Here is a 21,891-nt window from a genome sequence, read left to right as displayed (position 1 = left end):
TCTGTCTCTGTCCGTTCGCTTACTAATAAAGAATTCTAATCACTATAGTATTCTTTGCAAGTAACCAGCGAAGACTTTGACTGTGATACAGCTGATCTGCACTGTTCATGGATTTATTTCGGTGTCGACATTGACGTTCAGGTTTACGCATGATTTTAAGGCTTCTCGGAGGCGTACGAAGGGGCGTGGCGCTGTGTTGAGGCAGCAGCCTCAGACATTTTCTCAGATGGTATTACTTGAGTTTTTCTAGTGGCAAAATGTTTATTTGCTTTAGCGAAGCAAGCTATAGCAATTTGTATTTATCAACTATGCACGAAAAGAGAAAGAAGCCTCAGGCTGGCTCCAAGGGAAGTTGGCTTACACAAAGCCAAAGCGAAGGCAGCTGTAGAATTGTGTCGTGAGCGACGTCTGTTGTAACCGAGGGAACAATAGGCACAGGGGAAGGATGAAACGAAACAGAGCAGAACGCAGAGCGCGGGTATATGTATACAGGGCGTCCCAACTATCACGCGGCACGATTTTAAAAAAAAGAGGAACTGCGTTACGCATAGCAAACATAGTTTATATTGTTCCTAGTACACTGGAGCAGCCACTACTATTTTTCTCGTTAATGAAGCTCAATTAATTAGTCATAATTATATTTGTGATTCGACAAGTACTCACCTAATTATCAAAATGTCAATGAGGCATATGCAGGCATGTTCAAATGACATCTAACCGCGCTATTGTGAACAACGTACTAATTGCGCGCTCATTTTTTTCTGGTTGATAAAGAAAGCCCGCGGAATCTGGAAAATGACGCGTGACTAGACTGTTGCGCGCGTCAGTAAGCTGCGCCCCCAAACAGGATCACTGTGAGGTAACCAGTATAAAGGAAAAAAATATGGATCGCCCTATCTGTCATTCCCCGGCCGAAGAAATGCGCCGCTTTGGTCTTACAGAGTCAGGCCGTAATCAGAACAGCGCTTCTCAGCGGCTTCTGCCGCGTTATCAATGAGAACAGTCGGCCGTGAGGCCTGGATAATGATAGTGGTGTACAATCGAATGGAATGAATCCCTGCAAGATTGGGACGCATGTTGGCGCCCGACCTGTAACCTTGCCAAAGTACAAAACGCTGTCCCTGGCAACGGACAACAGGCAAAACGGTTGCTTGCAGTAAGCTTATTTGAGGGCACTGCTTTCTTTCGCGTGTGGGAGCGTATAGTCACCTGTTATTTTTCATATCTTGCGTGCTTTCCTTATCTGCGGGAAAAAGATGAGCACGCAATTAGTATACGTTGTTGAAAATAGCGCAGTTAGATATCATTTGAACATATGCCTCATTGACATTTTAATAATTACGTAATTACTTGTCGAGCTATCAATATAATTATTACTAATTAGTTCAACCTCATTAGCGAAGAAATTAGTGGTGGCTACTGCAGTCTACTGGGAACAATATGTACTAAGTTTGCTTCGCGTAACGCCGTTCCTTTTTTTTTAAATCATGCTGCGTTATAGTTGGGATGCCCTGTATATATATATCTATAAAGTTCTAGTACACTGCAGGACCTCGCGCCTGCTGGGTTCTAAGGTTACGTGGTTCTGACCCTTTCCACTAGTTCAGATGCGGCCTCCTTGCATTTTCACTCATAGAGTTAGCACTTTCGCCCATTCGATTCTTCTACGGCGCAGCTGGCGGAACGTTGCGCGTTGGCGCAGTTTGAACGCAAGCGGTGGAAGTAGTACTTAGTCTGAAGCTGCTGCTATACGAACTGCCCGAGCAGCGAGAAGCTCAGCGCCGCTGACTCCCGTATCCTTCTTTGCTCTAATTTCTTATTAGGGAGTATTGTAATCGTTGGCCAATGTTTTTACTTTTTTCGTTAGATTCCATAAGCGACATTGTCATAGACAAACTTGAATTACAGCGCTAAAAACTCTGTTGTATAGAAATAAGGAAATGTGACTTTAATTAATGCTATGATGCCATCAGTGAAAAATGACATTTAATTTAAACGAAATGCGTTCACATTACAATTTACTTGACAACACTCTCACTATCAATGAACTGTTTAATTAACTCATCACCCTGTGAAATACGCATTAGCGCAGCGTCTGGTGGACGTGTAAGTTTCGGCAGGTGTCCAGCAACGCTGGATTAAAATGGGAGAGGCAAGACGCACGAAAGGACGAAAAGGGACCACATAAAAATGGCGACATATGTGCTGTTCGCTTCTTTAAAAGAAATGTTGCGAACACACCTTCAATGGAAGGAAAATAAAGGAAAGAGTCGTGCGACTCTGCCCCAGGTGGAGGGAAACGGACAACATAACTTTTTTCTTCACGTTAGTATTTTTTTTCTAGTAATCTAACTTGTATCGCTGATAACGCTTTCGCCCATAATGAAACAGAACAGAACTTTATGCACGTGCTCAGTAGCTTAGGCACATACTTCCAACCTCTCAGCCTGTTTCTCAAGACAAATCTAACTCACTCACATCACTAGCAACATGCAAGTCTTATAATCACACATGCATGTCACACATGCAATCAGATGGGTTGATGACACCGGAAATCATATAATAGCGAAAGGACCGCTTACAATGGTCTCTGCACCGAACTGCACAATCTCGTAGCCCTGAAACGAAGCTTGTGGCTCAACTGTTGTTGATTCGAGTAGCGCTCAAATAGGCGGATATTGTTGGGAGTCCTGATTCACAGGTAGCCGACCATCGTAATCTACGAAAAGTAGCGTTCCGTTTTATGTACCAATTTTAGCACAGATTATGTATACCTCCGCATAGTGAACTCATTCAGGATTGCGAAACCTATTTACTAGGATAAAAATAAAATATGCAAATGCATGCAAACATTTATGTATGGTAAAATCAAACTAAACTTGACGATCGATCTCACTTTAGCCGCATCCGTTATTAGTGATACTATTATTTAGTTTGCGAAATACGTTTTCGAAAGTTCTTTTTCTTTATTTGTACGGTTACTTAATGAATTTCCCACCAGTTCGTCAAAAGTTTCTTTTAAGAGTTCTTTCTGCACCAGTTTGATAGATATTTCTTGATATTGTACAATGAGTGCTATATGTCTGGACATTCTCTTGATAGTTTTTGCCCAGAGGGATTGCGATGTATCTTCTACTCCATCATGTCTTAACCCTGCATTATCTCTGGCGCTATGTAATAAATGAGTAAATAAGAAGCACGCTAGGCGGCACTGTGTTGCAAGGAGTCACGACCAACTCCTATGAAGACACGCAATGGAGGATACTGACCTGCGCATACTACGCCGCACAAAATTAAAGGACGCGGTGAACGCCTTTGGTTACACGTATGGTTGTATGGAATAGCGTCGCAAGGACAAAAAAGTGGAGTGGGACCATTAATTTTAAGGTGTCAGGCATCCTCGTCGGTGCAAGAATCTGGCGTTGCTAAGTTCACGCAAATTATGCGAAGCCGACCGGAGTTCCTCCCCCCACTCCCCCTTTAAGACACACCATGGGACTGAATCCATCATAACTTGACACTATAGCTGTGTTTTTTAGGCGCTTTGGGTAATATATGGTCTACTGTCCAAACTTCTTGTGGCAGAATTCCCGTGAATCATTTTGGAGGATAGCTTTTGAATCACAGAGGAGCTCAATGAACGCTTCGTGGTTTGAAGAAGTTAAGGGTCAATAGTTCTACGCTCGGCGATAACATAGTAGAAAAAAGGCCGTAGCAGCGACTTACTATGGTTATTCGAAATCACGACCACCGGCAGTGCTAGTGAAGAAATCACTGTATTAGCCATTTGGACGTAAAAACTTGCAAATGTCTAGCCTTCTAGACTGATATGCGTTCCACTGCAAGATTTTTTACTCGAGCCATCGGCGTTAATTGCAGTAAAGAGCGAAAGAATGCCCCATTGACAATGCAGCACCTCTGACAACCACACCAAGTCAGGCTAATAACCTGTCATAAGACAAGATAGTTATTTAATACTGTAAATAAGCGTCGCCTATGAGTGCTGCATACGCCATTTAACGTCTAGTGTGCGAAAATGTGGGATATCTAGGTCAGTGGGGAGCAAATGAACTAGCAATCTCTGGGACTCTTCGAAAGCATACTGTTAATGTCTTAGAAGCTACTAGGGCACCATCCTATTGCGCATGCTGTAGTGATTCTCAAAATAGCCGGCCTAAATCACCGTCTGCGAGTGACATCGTTTGTATGACGGCTTCAAAAACGATAACTGATGCAATACTTTAATGATAACGAGCCCCACGAGCAGGTTAACATGCAAAGAGGGTGGCTGCAATTCCAAGCGATGTCCCATGGATTTAAAGTGGACATTCAACCTTAGAAGCATTTGAGGCAATCGTTGTATCGAACGCGCATTTCTAGCAGAACGTTGGAACCAAGGTTGTGGCAGTGAGTCTAACACGTGAGATCGCTCACCGAGACTAGTAAATGCCGTGGATTAACTTCAGTCGTGTTCATTGCCACCTCAAACAAGAAAGCAACACAAACGATATCGTCTCCAAAAACCGCGACGAGACGATTTTGGATGAAGCTTTCCAAAGAGATGAAGTTTTAAAGAATCGTTTCAAGTCTAGTTCTAATAACCACGAGCCAGATGTAAGCGTCGTCCACGCGCCCTTCCATTCCTATGTGATAATTTGGAAATAGCTATGATAGAGCTATCTCTACACCCGATATGCCGAAGTTAATGTGAGAGGCGAAAACAGTATTTTTGTGGAATGCTTTTACAGATCACTTTGATTTAGGATACGTTGGCAAAGTGTTGGCAACAGAGGGTTTCTTAAAGCGTGTAACGAATTTTATGCACAGGCTAGCACCGCAGAGCCGCAACTTAATAGCGCTGGCACGGTTTGTTTGTAAGACAAGACGTAGTAACAGACCATTCAACAACAACAACAACAACAACAACAACAACAACAACAACAACAACAACAACAACAACAACAACAACAACAACAACAACAACAACAACAACAACAACAACAACAACAACAACAACAACAACAACAACAACAACAAGTAATGTCACGTACATTTTCCAAGTCCGTAACGTTGGCCTTGAATCCTGTCAGCAGACCGACTTCGAAAATTACCATACCATCTGGAGTATCTTCATTCGGACTGTTGGTTTAGGTAACGAAAGAAGAAAAAAGTGTTAGTGGCACCTGATGTAACATGTAGTCACAAATGCAGTGGCGTAGCCAGTTGTAAGCTCCCCTCCTGCCCCCCTCCCTCCCCAAGAAAAATAACGAGTCGGGGGAGGAAGACGTGCTTGCTGCCTCTTTCCCTCCCTCTTCCTTGGCTACTCCCCGCACAAATGAAACTAGATCAGTGCTCAGTAGTACGGTACCTCGCACGTTATGGTTTACTTTGCATCTTTTCCATGAGTCGACACATGGACAACTGGATCACACTCATTACTATCAGCAGCTTTTCACGCCAATTGTTAATGCAGCGCCAGTCTGGATTGCACTCGAGCAGATGTTCATCGTATATCACGTTTCGTGGACTGACCCTATTGCCTTTTGATTCCTACTGAAATCCCGTAATCAAGCGGTAGATTTTTGCACAAGAAAAAATGAACATTTTTATACTTGCTTCACACACTTGAAACCAGCAGACCCGAGTTAGCTGCAAGCGAGGCGTCCCTGTAAGACTACGAAAATTCTGGCTAGGGCTATTTCATGCGACAGGGAACCTCCGATATCCCGTGATGCCTACGTGACTAATGAATTACATTGGATTGAAATTAATTTAGACTAAGAGGGATCGAAGAAGCGTCTTCACATACTGTTTTATCGTGTGAAGCTTACATTGCAGTTTTCAGTTTTTATCAGCAAGAAATTTTGGGAAACACAATTGCAAGTTCACTGCTGGCAGGGCTGATATTTAGGAACAAGAACAAAAGGTCTAGATGTTTGCAGAACAGTAAAACCAGGTGCACGAAAGTGGTACTCATTTTAAATATCCATTGGTCCCATATGGTGAAAAAACGTTTTGGGCAGTAGATCTTTTCGAATATACTACCAACGTACTACATCTCAAAACGGAAAATTATCTTGTGTATCAAGTTTCACATGACGACTTTCGCATATAATTAATCATGCACTCTACATGTACTTAATATGACAAGACTTTCAGAGTACACTGTGGCTCTCCTACTTAAAGGGGTGGTGCCATCAAATTTCGAAGCTATAACAAGCCTTTTGTGGGTTTCCTCTGTATGCAAGGACACTCCACACGAAGGGTCGGACACAGCAAACGTTTAAAAGATATCTTAATTCACTTCCAAAGTGTACCTCAATGCCCATTCTCCCGATCGAAACCAGTCGCTAGCGCGCCAACACTGACGTAGATCTGTAGGATGGGCAAGGAAAGTTGTAGTGACGTCACACCAAATCTGCTGTAGTAACGTGAGTGACCACCGGACCTCCGCCACTTCCGCAACGTACGTACCGGCTGTAGTGAACTAGAATATATTCTAGTTCATTATAGTACCGGCAAAGCATCGGTTGCTCATCACTCGCCGAGTTTCGATCACTTCCTGGCTAAGTGCGTCACAGTCTTGTGTGGTCATGTGACCACGCCTCCTACACTTCTACGTCAATGCACAACCTCGGCGCCCAGAAACCGAAACCGAAAGTTGTCCACATCAAAATGCGATATTAAATTATTTAGCGAGAATACATGAATCTTGGCGCGTGCATTATGCTTCCTGGAGCTATAGGAAACGCTTACAGCAAAGAACGCGCAAGCCACAAATTTGGTGGCACCACCCCTTTAAAGTGAGAACTAATAAACTAATTATAGATGATTTACTGTAGTCGGCGCATCTTGCAGCCAGCTGTAAAAAAATGTGGACCGAATATCTATCTATCTATCTATCTATCTATCTATCTATCTATCTATCTATCTATCTATCTATCTATCTATCTATCTATCTATCTATCTATCTATCTATCTATCTATCTCTATCTATCTATCTATCTATCTATCTATCTATCTATCTATCTATCTATCTATCTATCTATCTATCTATCTATCTATCTATCTATCTATCTATCTATCTATCTATCTATCTATCTATCTATCTATCTATCTATCTATCTATCTATCTATCTATCTATCTATCTATCTATCTATCTATCTATCTGTTTGTCTGCAAAGATAATTTTATTATGTTATCCATGACTATTGTACCGATTCCACACCATGTGTGATGTCGCTTACCGAACCCTTTCATGTATATTAAATAAATAAATAAATAAATAAATAAATAAAATAAAAGGGAGTCCCCCAAATGATGTATTCCAAAGTAATATACCTCTTTTTATACCTCAATGCTATTACTCTTTCTGACAGTCTTTGTCTCTGCTTACGTGGCTTGTATGTAGGTTTCTTATTTGCGCGCACATTTATTGAACTTTTTCTTATGTTTATGACAAAAAATTTTTTTTAGCGTGAATATCATTTAGCTACCATGTAGTTCATACATATATGCAGACTGCGAATATTTCCTACTTTTCTTTATAATAGGTTCTCCTGAAAATCTCCAACTGTGGGACTCGCCATTGTATTATTATAAGGCGACTATAATTTAATATGGAAGAGCAGCATCCTATAAGAATTACTGTGTTCCTCTACTGACGGCGACATCACGAGCTTTATTTGTGGCTGTAACGGTATAATTTGTACGGTGCCATGACGCGAAAAATACCTGCGTGCTGCGATTCATTCAGGAGTGAAGGCACTCCTGGATGACACAATTCATTCGAAATCCTGCACTACGGTGTCTAAGCCCATGAACTAAGCCCACGCAAGAACTAAGCCCACGCTTAGTTCTTAGGCGTAGTAAACGAAAATTCGATCCGTCATACCCCGAAGTGCTCGAAGCGGTTTGAAATTTTGAATGGATAATGTACAAAAGTTACATAAGGCTCCCGCCTAGGCGGAATTCGCCGCAAAAGCTTCTCTGATGACTTCAGCGCGCGCCCGTGTCGTGGCTATGGCAACCGTGGCGATGTCGCAACCACCAATAGTGAGCGATTCTTTTTTCGGCGCTGTCACTTCTCTCATTAAAAACAATTCTACTGCTGAAGGCGAGCGTTAAGAATACACTTCAGAAGGGATGAGCATAGAAAATGGCCTCATGAACAGCTATAAGAAGGCGCCACGTGTCGAAAAACGCTTGGACTGCAGCGGTTGCGGCTGCCGCCGGAACAGTGATATGACACTGGATTGTTTGAGGAGGTGTCGCACGTTGACGCAATGGCTTACCTTATCGAAGAATTGCAAGGACGTACTTTACCGTGCCGATTGCGGATCACCAGAATAGTTTTCGCGCGTAACCGGAATGTATTAAACTGTGGAATTTTTACGGTACAAAAGTCCACAGTCGGGCATGAGGGACGCCGCAGTATAAGGATTCGGATTAATTTTCGCCCCCTTTTTTCATTCGCGTGGGATGTGCACTTCCCACAGTTAAACAGCGTAGATTAACTGTAAGAGAGTAGCCTATAGCTACTCAATAGTATAAAAGGTAGAGTTAAATTTGAGCGATGATTAAAATAATTTAAATTAAGTAGCCTAAACGAGACATTTCGACGATACAGCTTGCCAGCGACTTCCCACGGTATGACCAAGACAATACTGTAGGTTTCATTCGCTATCTATTTGACCTCCATATCCTTTCCGGTATGTTTGTGTCTCAGCCAAACTGTACTTCTGGCTCGAGTGAGCAAGGAAAAAGACGTCTTTAAGATGGTTTGGAAAACCTATCAGTGAAAGGAAAACCTATCAGCGATAAATGCCAGCTTGAGAGTGTTGTCACAGTTTGAAAGCAGCTGCCACGAAATTTATCATCAGACAGAGCATTTTCTTTATGGAGCTAAGAGAAAAGGACGCTGAGAAGAGCCAAAAAGACTTCGAGAAAGACGGCACGTAACTCGCAAATAACCGAACATTTTCTTACCATCTTATTGAAACTGACAATCATTCATATCTTAGCTATTGCGATGAAGAGTGTTACCTTCCTAGCTGTAGGTAATTAATGCCGCGTGGCAGGCCAATATTCACAAAGAACGTTCTTACGCTAGCATTGTTCGCAAGAGAGCATTTCAGCGAATACGGATGCTGGACATTTTATTCGCGAAGGCAACCGGCAAATCGTCAAAAACTCTTAAGAACGAGGACGCTTTTAAATTCGACCTCAAGAGCTGTGACGCGTTTCAATTCACTTGAACATATTTATGGCGACCATTTAATAACCGTCGCGTACCAGTTGCATTTTGACGCACGTTGTCCCAAGTGATGTGTCGTAGGGTTAAAAAAAAACAAAAAAACGAAGCCTTTTGCGCAGACGAAACTAACAAACTACTTTTAGCACATGCCTAAAGAACTCTCCAGTGTTCCACGTCGCTGTATTTGCCTAATAATTTTTTTTGATGCTACAAGCTTGCGCCAGCAGTGTATACAGCAGCTTCGTTTTGAAAGCTGCTATATACTGGACAAGCTTCAAGTATACTAGATACCTTAGAGCAATAAAAGCCGGGTCCTTGAGTTAAATATAGGCGCTTTTAAATTTCAATTCACGTTGCAGTTCCTTCCTAAATCTTGTTTTCCTCCGTGAAATTCGACAGTTTTCAGCGGCCTCCGGATAGTTTGAAATTGGTATATGCGCGGACAAAATGGTGGGCAGAAAAAAAGAGTAAGAACACTGCTACATACAGGAAGTGAGACGATATTGTATATGTGCCTTCAGAGTATACTTTCTCGTGTACATTCCAAATGTGATGAAATATTCGCGAAGGACTCCCACACAGAAACCGTGCTATTTCCATCTCGCGGCAGCCGGAGGCGCTCGTTGTTCGTGGCCAAAATTTCGACACTCAGTATTCAACAAAATGTTCCAGAGAAACAAAAATTCAAGAAGAATGAAGGAAAAGGAAAGCAGGAACGAGCATATTTCGTGTCATATATCCCCATCGCTCCAGCTGAAGAGCCAATCGGACGGCCTATACTTGGCATTTCATCTGAATGTAAATTTTAGCTCGTCCGCGACTCGCTGCAAGATATCGTTCCGGTGTTGCAAAGCGCGCGCGCTCGATCATTGCTTGAGATGTCGTAACATAACTATAGCGCCAACAAGCGTTACCTATTTGGTAATATATACGAGCCGTTGGCAACACCGCTTCTCTATTAGTAGCCTACGCCTGCACCAGACGCGAATGCAGGAATCGCGCCGGTTTTAGAATGACACCTCTCTTCTGCAACCGTCGTAGGTTGCCCGCACTTACATGAGCCGGTGGTAGGTATCTTTCGATAGGGACCGACTTGGAGGCCGCCTATTCAAATACACGTAAAAATTAAGACAGCTTCGCCCTAGTGGTGCCAAGCCTGAAGGAAGTGCGGAGCTGGACGGCCTGCCTTGTTTCTCTTTCTCTCTCTCTTTTCTATCTCTTTTGTTTTGTCTCTGTTTATTTCTATTTCTGTCTTTCTTTATCTATTTCTATCTTTTTCTCGCTCTTTCTATATTTCTTTCTTTTTCTTCCCTTTCTTTCTCCGCATTTCTCTCTCTCTGTCTTTCTCTCTCGCTCTCTCTCTCTCTATACTCGTTCGCTCACCAATCAGGGTTATTGCATCCCACGCCGGACAAATCGGCGCACATTTTCTGGGAGCGAAGCAGAAGAAGAGGACGAAGAGAGCGCGTGTCGGTTCATGATGATGATAGTTTTCTGTTCACTCTGCATGCAACAACGGTCAGCCTAAACAGCTCCGCCGTTAAAAAGTAAAAGATTGTTTTATGAGACGACTACTGGACTAATTTGATTTAAATACGTTTCATTTGAGAGAAAAGAGGTTAAATCCTAGAGTTGTTACAGGAAGCAGATTGTTTTTTTTTATTTTGGGCCTGGAATGTCTTGCAAAAATTGTCGAAATTCGGCAAGTTAAAAAGAAGGAGCCCGAAGTTCACAAATCCGTAACACAGCGTGAAAGCCCGATATCGCAGTTCTGCAAACTGCGTCCATTGGAGCATAATAATAATAATATCTGGTGTTTAACGTCCCAAAATAACGATATGATTATGAGAGACGCCGTAGTGGAGGGCTCCGGAAATTTCGACCACCTGGGGTTCTTTAACGTGCACCTAAATAAAAGTACACAGGCCTCAAACATTCTTGTCTCCATCGAAAATGCAGCCGCCGCGGCCGGGATTCGATCCTGCGACCTTCGGGTCAGCAGTCGAGTGCCATAACCACTAGACCACCGTGGCGGGGCCGAAGGCGCTTAAGAAAGCGCCTTCGGCAGCGTTGACCCGACGAATGGAGGAAAGAAGAAAGATTAGGATCCCAGCAGGAATCGAACCCAAGCATTCTGCGTGGCAGTCAGGTATTCTACCACAGAGCCACGCCACGTCTAGAAACTGCTTTTGAAAAAACCCTATGCAGGCGTGATGTCGGTGCAACATCACTTGTGGTTGTGGTGCTGGCTATTTAATTTTACAAGAAAGCAATAAACACTACATATGTACTCCTACGATACGGGCGTCATATCAGATTAAGTCTGTGGGTCCAGTGTTGGCTCAGCTTCTATAGCAGTCTAATAAACATTACATTTGTATTTCTATGATTCAGCAAGCTATATTGAAGCATTGCTCGACACCGGAGGAATACATTAATGAAAGTTACCTATGATATTCAAATGATTGCACCATAAAGTGCACTTAGTTTCGATAATACTGACGTATGTACTCTAACGTGAGGGCTGACGCCAGTGTTGTCGACGTGCCCGGTAAGCCCATGATGTGCGCACAGCTACTACACTTACAAAAAAAAAAAAAAACGCAAGGCCTGCGCGGAAAGCGCAGCACAGTCACAGCGAAAGCTGGAAGAGCGGCATTTCTACAGCCCGTTATAAACACTCTTGGGGCTACTAATACAAGTACACTATAGCAATGTACCCACTACGCCACAAACCATAATTATTGTGAAGTTGGGAAGCACCCACTACGCCATTATTCGTCATTCTGCGGAGAAGCGAGGTACCAGCTGCAAATCTGTAAGGCATTATGTGCACTTTGTTGATACGACGGCTGAGGACCATGAAGAAATGTGGCTGAGCCTTTTGTAATGAGTTGAAAGCTTTAACCGACCCACTAGTTACGTAATTCGCATTGTGTGACGTCCGGTCTTTATTTCTCTCTCGCACCACGCTATATAACATATGTTAACGTGACAAAGAGAGAGAGAGAGGGAAAGAACTTTATTGAGACTCCGAGAAAATGGATCATGGGGGCCTCATGGGCTTCCTTGGCAACGAACAGAAGTGCACTGGCGAGGAACCCACTACGCTATAAATCATCATACTTTTTGTGAAGTAGGGAAGCAGCCACTATGCCATTTTCCGTCATTCTGCGGAGAACCGTGGTACCCGCTAAACACCTGTAAGGCATTATGTGCACTTTGTTGATGGTGTGGCTGATGAGGATGAAGAATTATGGCAAAGCCCTTTGTAATGGGTTGGTAGCATTCAACAACCCACTCGTTGCACAATTCGCATTGTGTGACGCCTGGTTACAGAATTCGCGTTGTGTGACGCCTTGTTGTTACTTTACTCTTCTACCATGCTACATTACACATGTTAATGTGGCTCCTTCCCGACATGAAGCCTGTATAGGGTCTTTTTGCAGAGCAGTTTCAAGCACCGGCATGGCTCTGAGATGGAATACTGCACTCCCACGCAGAGGGCCCAGGTTCGAACCCCGTTCCGTCCTGGATATTTTTTTCTTATTGTCACGTGGTCGTGACGTCGACGACGACAGCAGTCGGCGTTTGCAGGATGAAACTGTTTATTTGGCCGAACTTGTGGCCGGAAAATGAGAACTGGAACTACAGCAATATACGCTGTACAATGATAGCGGCGAACAGGGCGTCGTTCGTCGATCAACTGACAAGCAGTCAAGCGCGTCGGCTTTTATACAGGCGCTATCGAACTTTCCAGCGAAATCGCTGGTGGCGGCGTAATCTCTAGACAAAGCTGGAACATTCGCGTGCGGGGCGCAATCTTAACAAACCGATCTACTACAATCGCGACGCTTCTAGAACACTACTTCGCCGACAGCGTCGAGCGTTGATAACCGTCCCTGCCGGTCAAACCCGAATACATCAAAACAAGACAAAAAGTGGGCGTGGCATTGCCCCCCTCTGAAAAAGCATCGTCCCGATGCTTGTGAAAGAACATAGAAGAGAAAAAAAAACAAGTGCATACACAAATAAACCACAATAACAAAGGAAAAAATAGAGTCCCCAGGCTCGCTAACGCGCAAAATACGGCTTAAGGGGCACGACATGGACGACTTCAGGTCGCGCACGGCGCCGCTGAGAGTTCGTAATGCCGTCAGGGACAACCTCATAGTCGAGTGCGCCGAGGCGTCGAAGTACCCTGTACGGTCCGAAGTATCGTCGAAGAAGCTTCTCACTAAGTCCTCGTCGGCGTATTGGCGTCCATACCCATACACGGTCACCGGGTTGGTATTCCATGTGGCGTCGTCGAAGGTTGTAGCGGCGGCTGTCAGTCGTCTGCTGGTTCTTGATCCGTAGGCGGGCGAGCCCTCGTGCTTCTTCGGCGCGCTGTAGGTAGGTGGTCACGTCGATGTTTTCCTCGTCGGTCACGTTTGGTAGCATGGCGTCGAGCGTCGTTGCCGGGCTCCGTCCGTAGACCAACTTGTACGGCGTCATCTGCGTCGTTTCCTGTACGGCCGTGTTGTACGCGAAGGTCACGTACGGAAGGATGGCGTCCCACGTCTTGTGTTCGACGTCGACGTACATGGCCAGCATGTCGGCGATGGTCTTATTTAGACGCTCGGTGAGGCCGTTGGTCTGTGGGTGGTACGCGGTGGTGCGGCGGTGGCTTGTGTGGCTGTATTCCAGGATCGCCTGAGTTAGGTCAGCCGTAAACGCCGTACCTCTGTCGGTGATGAGAACCTCCGGGGCGCCGTGTCGAAGGACGATGCTCTCAACGAAGAACTTGGCTACCTCAGCGGCACTGCCTTTGGGCAGGGCTTTCGTTTCGGCGTAGCGGGTGAGGTAGTCGGTAGCCACGACGATCCATTTATTTCCGCAAGTCGACGTTGGGAACGGCCCCAGGAGGTCCATCCCGATCTGCTGGAATGGTCGCCGAGGAGGCTCGATCGGCTGAAGGAAGCCTGCTGGTCTTGTGGGCGGTGTCTTCCGTCGCTGACAGTCTCGGCACGTCCTTACGTAGCGAGTGACGTCGGCTGCAAGGCGCGGCCAGTAGTACTTTTCCTGTACTCGTGCGAGCGTTCGGGAAAGTCCGAGGTGTCCAGCCGTCGGGTCGTCGTGCAGGGCATGCAGAATTTCTGGTCGCAGTCCCGAAGGTACAACGATAAGGTAGCTGGCTCGGGCCGGAGAGAAGTTCTTCTTTACGAGGACGTTGTTTTTCAAGAAAAATGATGCCAATCCTCGCCTGAATACTTTTGGGACAGCGATGGTCCTGCCCTCCAGGTAATCCACTAGACCCTTCAGTTCCGGGTCGGCTCGCTGTCGTTCGGCGATGTCTTCGGCACTTATGGCTCCCCAAGAAGCTGTCATCATCCTGGTCGTCGGGCGGTGGCGGGTCGACGGGGGCACGAGACAAGCAGTCGGCGTCGGAGTGTTTCCTTCCGGACTTGTACACGACAGTAATGTCAAATTCTTGAAGTCTTAAGCTCCACCGTGCGAGGCGACCTGAAGGGTCCTTTAAGTTAGCTAGCCAACACAAGGCGTGATGGTCGCTCACAACTTTGAAGGGCCTGCCGTAGAGGTAGGGGCGATACTTTGACGTAGCCCAGATGATGGCGAGGCACTCCTTTTCTGTTGTGGAATAGTTGACCTCTGCTTTAGACAGCGACCGGCTAGCATAACTGATAACCCTTTCCAGTCCGCCCGTCCGCTGCACGAGGACGGCGCCGAGTCCTATGCTGCTTGCATCGGTGTGAATCTCTGTATCGGCGTATTCGTCGAAATGCGCAAGTATCGGAGGCGTCTGCAGGCGTCGTTTCAGTTCATGAAATGCTTCGACTTGCGCTGTTTGCCACCTGAATTCGACGTCGGTCTTCGTGAGCTGCGTTAGTGGTTCGGCGATCCGTGAAAAGTCTTTGACAAAACGTCTGTAATAGGCGCACAAGCCGAGAAATCGGCGCACGGCCTTCTTGTCGGTGGGTAGCGGGAAAGCGGCGATGGCAGCTGTTTTCTGCGGGTCTGGGAGCACTCCAGTCTTGCTGATTACGTGACCCAAAAACAAGAGCTCCTCGTACGCGAAGCGGCACTTTTCTGGCTTCAGGGTGAGCCCGGAGTTCTTTATTGCTTGAAGTACGGATTGAAGTCGCTGGAGGTGTTCGTCGAAGTTCGAGGAATACACAACGACGTCGTCCAAGTAAACAAGGCAAGTCTGCCACTTCAAGCCAGCCAGCACGGTGTCCATGACGCGCTGGAACGTCGCAGGTGCCGAGCAAAGACCGAAAGGCATGACCTTGAACTCAAAGAGGCCGTCGGGTGTTATAAAAGCGGTCTTTTCTCGGTCTCTTTCGTCTACTTCGATCTGCCAATAGCCGGTCTTGAGGTCCATCGACGAAAAGTACGTCGCGTTGTGTAGTCGATCCAGGGTGTCGTCTATCCGTGGGAGGGGGTACACGTCCTTCTTCGTGATTTTGTTCAGGCGCCGATAATCAACGCAGAAGCGCAGTGTCCCGTCCTTCTTCTTCACTAACACCACGGGTGACGCCCACGGACTCTTTGAAGGCTGGATGATGTCGTCGCGTAGCATTTCGTCGACTTGTTTCTTTATGGCCTCACGTTCTCGCGTCGAAACTCTGTAGGGGCTCTGTCGGAGTGGTCGAGAATTTTGTTCTGTTATAATGCGGTGCTTAGCAAGGGGCGTTTGTCGGACCCGCGATGACGACGAGAAACAGTCCTTGTATTGCAGGAGCAGGGTTTTCAGCTGGTCTTACTTGACCTTCGGAAGGCTCCGGTTGACGTCGAAATCTGGTTCGGGACCTCGATTCGTTGAAGCAGGTTCGGCAGCATCGAAGAGGGTGAAAGCATTGCTGGCGGCCACACATTCGTCGATGTAGGCGACCGTCGTACCAATGTTGAGGTGCCTATATTCGTGGCTGAAATTTGTCAGCACTACCTTTGCTTTACCGTCACGCAGTTTGGCTATACCTCTTGCGACGCAAATTTGACGGTTCAAGAGTAGTTGCTGATCGCCCTCGATGACGCCTTCAAGGTTCGCAGGTTTTTCGGTGCCGACGGAAATAATGACGCTGGAGCGCGGTGGAACGGTCACCTGCTCTTCTATCACGTTCAATGCATGGTTCCCTGGCGTCGCGTGGGGCCGGAGCGCTTTGTCTGAGGTTAGCGTTATCGACTCAGACCTCAGGTCGATGACGGCGCCGTGGTCACTTAGGAAGTCCATTCCAAGTATCACATCCCTAGAGCAATTTTGTAGGATTACAAAGCTCGCAGGATAAGTCCGGTTATTGATGGTGACTCTCGCCGTGCAGACGCCAATCGGCGTTATCAGGTGCCCTCCAGCTGTCCGGATTTCGGGTCCACTCCAAGCGGTCTTTACTTTCTTCAGCTTGGTGGCGAACGGTCCACTGAAGACAGAATAGTCGGCTCCGGTGTCGACGAGAGCTGTGACGCTGTGGCCGTCGATAAGAACGTCGAGGTCGCTAGTTCGTCGTCTCGCGTTGCAGTTAGGTCGTGGCGTGGGGTCACGGCTGCGTCGGTGTGTTCCGCTGCTTCCATTTTGCGTCGTCGGGTCTTCTTCAGTCCGCGAGATTTCGTCGTCAGGGGTCTGTCTGGTTCGCGTCGTGTTCTGAAGGTTTCGTCGCGGCGTCGTCGTCGGCGGCGGAGGATCTTCGGTAGTTCGTCGTACAGCAACCGCACCTCCATCGGTTGCTGCCCTTAGTTTTCCGGATACGGGCTAGGCGACCGGCCCCGGTTTGGGCCAGTGTACGGTCGGCGGTGCGGTGACATGTAGCGGCCGGGCGACGGCGAGCGGGAAGGTCGTCGTTCTTGCCACTGTGTTCCGGTGAGGTAGTCGTCAATGTCGCGCGGCCGTTCGCCTGGCTGCGGGCGCGGCGCGTTGATGGCGAATCCGCGTAGTCCCATCTGTCGGTACTGGCAGCGGCGGTACGTGTGGCCGGCCTCTCCGCAGTGGTAGCAGAGCGGGCGGTTGTCGGGAGTACGCCAGACATCGGTCTTCCTCGGGGTGTTGCGCTGGCCGACAGGTGGTCGGTAGGGCGTCGGTGGCGGCGGCGGCGTCTGGCGACGGTACTGCGGCGGTGTGGCGTCTTGGCGCGGGCGTGGAGGAGGAGCATGACGGCGGGCTGCAGCAGCATAGCTCATAGCTTGCGGCTGCGGCTCTGCTAGCTGAGGCGCGCCGAGTGAATGCTGGATCTCCTGGCGCACGACGTCGGCGATGGACTCTACTTGAGGTTGCGACGAAGGTAGAATTTTTCGCAACTCTTCTTGCACGATTGCTCGAATCGTCTCACGCAGGTCGGCGGGTCCTAGGGCTTGAACGTCGGCGTAGCTTGTAGCCGAGAAGCTGCGGTTGTATTGCCGCGTTCGCATCTCAAGCGTTTTCTCGATCGTGGAAGCCTCCGATGCAAATTCAGTGACCGTCTTCGGCGGGTTCCTTATGAATCCAGCGAAGAGTTCCTGTTTGACACCCCGCATGAGGAACCTCACTTTCTTCTCTTCGGGCATACTTGGGTCGGCGTGTCGAAACAGGCGATTCATCTCTTCCGTGTAGATGGCAATATTTTCTTTGGGCAGCTGCACACGGGTCTCCAGCATAGCCGCGGCCCGTTCCTTGCGGACCACGCTCGTGAACGTGCTTAGGAACGTCTTCCGAAAGAGATCCCATGTTTGTAGGGCGGATTCTCGGTTCTCGAACCACGTCCTCGCGGCGTCTTCTAGGTAGAAGTACACGTGGCGCAGCTTGTCCTCCCAGTTCCAGTTATTAAATGTTGAGACCCTTTCGAAGGTCTCGAGCCAGGTCTCGGGGTCTTCACATGGCGAACCACGGAACGTCGGCGGCTCCCTGGGTGGCTGCATCACGACCGTTGTAGGTGGCAGGGGGTCTGTCATCGTCTCGGCGGTCGATGTGACGGTCTTCGGCTGCCTGGCGTTTTCGGGAAGGAGTCCGTACTCTGGTTGTAGTCCCTTCTGCCGGCGACTGGTTCGAGGATCCGGGTTGTCCTTAGAGTCGCCTTCTTCGCGGCTTGGGCTTGGGTCAGCGCTCCGCGGTGGCGTCCGGATCATGAAGCAGCACCTCCACCAGATGTCACGTGGTCGTGACGTCGACGACGACAGCAGTCGGCGTTTGCAGGATGAAACTGTTTATTTGGCCGAACTTGTGGCCGGAAAATGAGAACTGGAACTACAGCAATATACGCTGTACAATGATAGCGGCGAACAGGGCGTCGTTCGTCGATCAACTGACAAGCAGTCAAGCGCGTCGGCTTTTATACAGGCGCTATCGAACTTTCCAGCGAAATCGCTGGTGGCGGCGTAATCTCTAGACAAAGCTGGAACATTCGCGTGCGGGGCGCAATCTTAACAAACCGATCTACTACAATCGCGACGCTTCTAGAACACTACTTCGCCGACAGCGTCGAGCGTTGATAACCGTCCCTGCCGGTCAAACCCGAATACATCAAAACAAGACAAAAAGTGGGCGTGGCATTATTTTGCGCAATAGCGGTTACGGACACCGGCGGCGGCGGACAATCGTACGGCGCCAAAAACAGCCCTTGTGATCTCACAACAGCTTTCGCTGTAAAACATGTCGATCCACCTCGTAAGGCTTGGTTCAAACTCATAAAGTACAGCATAGAAGTACTCGCTCACTGCTTCGCATGAAACCGATTCTCACAACTCGTGGGATCTCCCGAATTTTTCCTTCTCATTCGATGTATTGATGCTGCCCCGACGCCCTCCGGAAGCTTTCTGCACCTAACGTGGTTTTGTACCACCTCCAGGATCGGAGGCACCTCACCTGGTTTAGCTCTGCCTCCGTGATCGGTCCACCTTTCACCAAGCCATAGGATGTCAGGTGATGACGTCATCATGCGACATTACGTCACGTGATGTCACAGTGACGTCATGATGTCTTCATACTGACATCACACATTTTGGCGATCTGTGACGTCATGATGACGGCATATGGTGACATTATCGCGTGATGATGATTTTGCGCATCACTCGCACCCGACACCGCTTGACGACGCCGCTGCCGACGCGGGACACCGACGCCGACGGTCCATTTTCGTGTTTGATGAGGCACCTAAAGTTTTCGCCTTAAAAAGAAGAAAATGACTTTCGCCTTCGAGTTGTCTTAGGCGAATGCATAAGGGACTATGTGAAATATTTCTGGGCATGTGTTTATGCGTAACGTTCGTGAAACTGGTGTACCATGAGATGGTCTTACAATCTGTACTACCAAATAACATTAAAAGAATTATGGCAGCTTCGCACTAGTGGTGACAAGCATGAAGGAAGAGCGGAGCTGGGCGGCGTTCTCTTTGTTTTTCTCTTTCTTACTTCTCTTTCTTTTTCTCTCTCTCTCTCTTTCTCGAGTCTCTTTTTTGTATCTGTTTCGTTCTATTTCTTTTTTTCTCGTTCTGTCTATTTCTCGCTCTTTTTGGCTCTTCCTATCCTTCTATCTTTTTCTGCTTTCTTTATTTTTCTCTCTCTCTATTTATCGCTTCCTTTTTCTCTCTCTCTCTTTCTCTGTTTCTTTCTCTCTTTGTTTCTCTTTATTGCTCTCTTCCTCTTTCTGTCGTGCTCCCTGCTATCTCTTTCTCTCTCTTTCTATGTCTTTCTATCTTTTTATGTCTTTATTCCCATTATTTCTCTCTATTTTCTTTCTCTCTCCCTCTCTTTTTAGCCATTTCTTTCTCTCTTTCTCCCTGCTGTAATCGGTAGTGGGTCTTGCCCAATGCCTGTGGCGCGTACCCGCCCGAGTTTTTTTTTTTTTTCGCATTGGACAGATTACGGCCGGCTTAAACCGCCTCCGCAGTTAAAATTGTTTTAGCGCAACGGTAGCCATCGAACGAGCGACTGCAACAATCGGAGAATTTCAAGATCTCACCTTGCACAGACCTCCATGCGATAGTCAGGCTTCGGGTATTTCTCACGGTGCACGCCTCCATCTTCGATACCTAAGACACGGAGCGCATAGTTCTCGAATGTATGTCCAAGTAAGGAAAAAAAAATACGCTGTTCGTGGCTCATCCTGCACCTTGTAAGCCCACACACACACACACACACAAAAATGTCTGAGGCCGCAACCGCGTCAGATGCATGTAAAAGAGAAGTAACACAGGCAAAAAGAAATCCCATGCGATGCGGCCGGCATAATATGGGTGATACGGAAGTTACCATGGTGAGGTTTGTAGTTCACGGAACCTTTGAGGTGCTTTATAGCTAGCACTGGTAATTAGTTAAGTTGTAAATCTTGCCACAAATAACAGGTAACTATTACAAAGACATACTTCAGAGGCATCGCCGGCACTATGGTACATATATTGCAATGTAAATACCTGTATGACTTCTATTTAACACTAAATTTTCGAACCTCTATTTGATAGTGAAATTTCACGGCCGTACTTCGCGCCACTTTCCTGCATTGAAGACATGCGACGTGTGCTTAGTTTTCTTCACTGAGACGGTGAACTATCGACAGAACGAGTTAAATGAGAGGTATATTTCAGAAATACTTACTACGAGAAATTCGCGTCAGTATTTCAACTTGGCTGGGGTGCTTCTGTTCAAAGTTCACTGTGACGTTGAACTGAAACAGACAGAACGAGGCGAGTGTAAGTTTGTGATTACAGCAGGGGCTGCTTACATAAGTTATGATTCACTTGCTTTCACATTTATGACTCAGAATGAAAAAAAAAAAAAAAAGAGACAGTAATGCCATCTGGAAGTTATCGAATGAAGAATAACGCCATCTGATCACACCTCGCAATGATTCACGAACAGTGAATGGCCCTATGATGTCATGAATTAGGCGTCTGTGTTCTTGCCTTCCATATGAACACATTGCATGTTGTGTTAAAACCGTATGTATTGGGTTTTTTTTTCTCAATTATTTGTGGAGAAACTCGTCAGTTTTTTTCATAATCTGGACATCAAGATCCGCGTTCACACGCGCAGAAAAATGCTTACGCTGAGTAACAACATTTTTTGTCGCTTTTGGCAGCGAAAAGCCTGAAAAATCTTGAGTAGTCCTCAGTGAAACGTTTTTATGCGGTTTCACCATTAAATAAGATATCCTGTTATTCTTGCAAAACTGGGGCAGAATTCGCATGGTTTTCGTTCGCAAGATTCGTTTATCAATGGACGGCTGCTTTCGCTAATATGCTCAGAAATAGGATTGGCTGACGCCTCCTCCTACGTCCAATTCTAAATATCCCAATTAGTGCCTTGCGAGACTTCTCTCGAAGTGCTTATGCGCTGACGTATACAATGGTTGTAGTTCTGTAAATATTCATAATATATCGATAATTTATCTTAAGATAAAAAAAACGCTATGCACTCTCGTTTGCTACATTAGCTATTAGTCATATGTCGTTATAAAAAGAAGCGTAACGAAGAACAGCTTCGGGGACACTAAAGAAAATTCGATACGATCTGTTGAGAGATATTCATGTCCTGTGGTATTTGCTGTTCAGACCTTGGAAAGCAAATCACCTGGCCAAGTCACACGGTAAAACGTAGGTCGAAATATTTATAAACTACGTTTAGCGTTTTTATGTTATGCGTCAGCTAACAAAAATTAGTTGCCGATCAGGGA

The 21,891-nt window shown here is 46.7% G+C and overlaps 1 protein-coding gene across 1 annotated transcript in view; it reads right to left on the bottom strand.

Moving 5' to 3' along the window:
• The window catches only part of LOC119378865 (A.superbus venom factor 1), a 103,511-nt gene that overhangs the window by 19,436 nt on the left and 62,184 nt on the right, over positions 1 to 21,891 (bottom strand). Inside the window, exons 28-30 of the mRNA XM_037647914.2 lie at positions 20,814 to 20,883; positions 20,182 to 20,251; positions 5,052 to 5,139 (exon numbers count right to left, since the gene is read on the bottom strand). Coding sequence (XP_037503842.2) covers positions 5,052 to 5,139; positions 20,182 to 20,251; positions 20,814 to 20,883 — 228 coding nt within the window. The remainder of the gene's footprint in view (positions 1 to 5,051; positions 5,140 to 20,181; positions 20,252 to 20,813; positions 20,884 to 21,891) is intronic.

The sequence above is a fragment of the Rhipicephalus sanguineus genome, chromosome 1 (assembly GCF_013339695.2).
Source record: "Rhipicephalus sanguineus isolate Rsan-2018 chromosome 1, BIME_Rsan_1.4, whole genome shotgun sequence".
Lineage (NCBI taxonomy): Eukaryota > Metazoa > Arthropoda > Arachnida > Ixodida > Ixodidae > Rhipicephalus > Rhipicephalus sanguineus.
Note: the sequence above shows the minus strand (reverse complement) of the source record. Positions and strands in the feature narration are given on the sequence as shown.